The sequence below is a fragment of the Cebus imitator genome, unplaced genomic scaffold (assembly GCF_001604975.1).
Source record: "Cebus imitator isolate Cc_AM_T3 unplaced genomic scaffold, Cebus_imitator-1.0 Scaffold819, whole genome shotgun sequence".
NCBI classification, from domain to species: Eukaryota; Metazoa; Chordata; class Mammalia; order Primates; family Cebidae; genus Cebus; species Cebus imitator.
This window is the reverse complement of record NW_016108134.1, coordinates 51,113-53,692: the sequence shown is the minus strand read 5'-3', so window position 1 is coordinate 53,692 and position 2,580 is coordinate 51,113. Positions and strand designations below refer to the sequence as shown.

Genomic DNA, 2,580 nt, shown 5'->3' with positions numbered 1-2,580 from the left:
TACCTCCACCATCACCACCATCATCACTACCAACAACACCATCACTACCTCCACCATCATCACCATCATCACTACCAACACCATCACTACCTCCAACATCACCACCATCATCACTACCAACACCAACACTACCTCCACCATCACCACAATCATCACTACCAACAACACCATCACTACCTCCACCATCACCACCATCATCACTACCAATAGCACTGTCATCCCCCACACCAACACTGCCTTCACCATCACCATCATCACCAACATTGTCATTGTCAACAATACCATCACTACCTCTACCATCACCAACACCATCACTACCACCATCACCATCACCATCCAACTATCACCATCACTCACTCCACTATCACCACCATCATCAGTACCAACAATACCATCATCACTAACATCATTACTTCCATGATTACCAACAACACCATCAATACCTCCATCCCCATCACCACCATCATCACTAACTCCACCATCACCACCATTATCCCTAACTCCACCATCACCATCAGCACCAACACCATCATCACTACCTCCACCATCTTTACCACCACCAACCATCGTCTTCCTTTCCATCATCTGCTTCCTCATCCTTCCATCACAATCACCAACAGAACCATAAGTGCCATCATCATTATCAAAAACAAAACAACCACATACCTCCAGTCCTCAGATGGACAATACATGTTTGCAAACTCTAATCTCAAGGAAGAGCTGTCTTTCTCACTTAGAGTAGTGCTTACTAGACTAACTCAGAACAGTGTGGCAGGTCCTGAAGGAGCACCTTCTTAAAGGAGAAGTTTTTCTGACTCAGGGTCTCACTTTAGAGCCATAGGTCTCAATCAAATACACTGGCCACTGTCAGAGGGGAAACAGGAGGACACCTGCAGGGCATGAGAACTTACCGGCCAGGGGTGGTTGCAATGGAGAAGGCTCCAGATCCACAGCTGGGAGAAAGGGGTAGAGAGATTTATTCAGAAGACACGGAAAGACTGTCTTCCAAGATTAACAACCTCTGCTTTATTCTCTGGTCAGAATTTAGGGGGCTGGCTGGGCACAGTGGCTCATGCCTATAATCCTAGCATTTTAGGAGGCCATGGCAGGTGGACCACTTGAGGTCAGGAGTTCGAGACCAGCCTGGCCAACATGGTGAAATCCCATCTCTACTAAAAATATAAAAATCAGTCTGGCATGGTGGCTCTTGCCTGTAGTTCCAGCTACCTGGGAGGCTGAAGCAGGAGAATCACTTGAACCCCAGAGGTGGAAGCTGCAGTGAGCCAGATGGCGCTACTGCACTCCAGCCTGGATGACAAAGTGAGACTCTGTCTCAAAAAAAAAAAAAAAATTGGTGATTGAAAGGAAACTTCTAGGTGTCACCTCTTAGGCTTCTTGAAGGGTCTTCCCACTGCTCACCCAGTTGAGGAGGTATGCAGGTGACAGCGGCGAGGTCCAGTCCTGGAAGAGATGAGAAAGTCATTCCAAGAAGGGCCTCAGCCAGGTGAGCAGGATGACCCCAGCCCTCAGCTATCACCTGTCGTCTTCCGGGGCTTGCAAGGAAGTGGGGGTTTCTCTGTTTTCTTTTCTGAGGAGGGAGGAATGGCTGCTCAGGCCCAGAGCATGGCAAAGCCATCTCTTGTTCTCCTACACCCTCAGCCCAAACTCACCTGCCCGTGGAGGTCGTGGTGGAGCAATTGAACCTGGAGAAGAGAAGCTCAGCGTGAGGGCTGGGCTGAGGATGGGAACGCATCAAAAGGAAGTGATGGAAACAGGGTCAGGATTACAGTGGAGGGTTAGAGATTGGCTTAGAGATGGGGTTAGACGTGAGAATGGAATCGGGATGAGGGATGGAGATGGGATTAAGCTAGAGTAACCAACCAACATGTATTGCCTGGGATTAAGCTAGAGTAACCAACCAACATGTATCTCCCTTTATTTATTTATTTACTTATTTATTTATTTATTTATTTGAGATAGAGTCTTACTCTGTTGCCCAGACTAGAGTGCAGTGGCACCATCTTGCCTCACTGCAACCTCCACCCCCTGAGTTCAAGCAATTCTGCCTCAGCCACCCAAGTAACTGGGATTACAGGGGTTTGTTACCATGCCCGGATAACTTTTGTATTTTTAGTAGAGACAGGATTTTGCCATGTTGGCCAAGCTGATTTCAAACTCCTGACCTCAAGTGATCCATTCACCTCAGCCTTCCAAAGTGCTGGGATTACAGGCATGAGCCACTGTGCCTGGCCTATTTTATTTTTTAAATACAGTGCCTTGCTCTATCACCAGACTGGAGTGCAGTGGTGCCATCATAGCTCACTGCAGCCTTGAACTCCTGGGCTCTAGCAATCCTACCACCTGGGCCTCCTGAGAAGCTGGGACAACAAGCACACATCATCACAACTGGCTAATTTTTTTAATTTGAAAAAAATTTTTGTTGTCGTTGTATAGCTGGGGGTCTCACTGTGTTACCTGGGCTGGTCTCTATTCTGGGGTTCCATTGATCCTCCAACCTTGGCTTCCCAGAGTGCTAGAATTACAAGCATGAGTCACCCTGCCTGGCCCAAACATCCACTT

At 47.8% G+C, this 2,580-nt stretch overlaps 1 protein-coding gene across 18 annotated transcripts in view; it reads right to left on the bottom strand.

Moving 5' to 3' along the window:
• Positions 1-2,580, bottom strand: part of CLEC17A (C-type lectin domain containing 17A) — a 39,309-nt gene that overhangs the window by 16,926 nt on the left and 19,803 nt on the right. For 7 of the 18 annotated variants that reach the window (XM_017520263.2, XM_017520258.2, XM_017520271.2 and 4 more), the window contains 4 exons: positions 1,671-1,703; positions 1,538-1,588; positions 1,384-1,461; positions 912-953 (listed from right to left, as the gene is read on the bottom strand). In XM_017520263.2, the coding sequence (XP_017375752.1) occupies positions 912-953; positions 1,384-1,461; positions 1,538-1,588; positions 1,671-1,703 (204 nt within the window). The remainder of the gene's footprint in view (positions 1-911; positions 954-1,383; positions 1,462-1,537; positions 1,589-1,670; positions 1,704-2,580) is intronic. The other 11 variants (XM_017520260.2, XM_017520273.2, XM_017520261.2 and 8 more) reach the window with 3 other exon arrangements.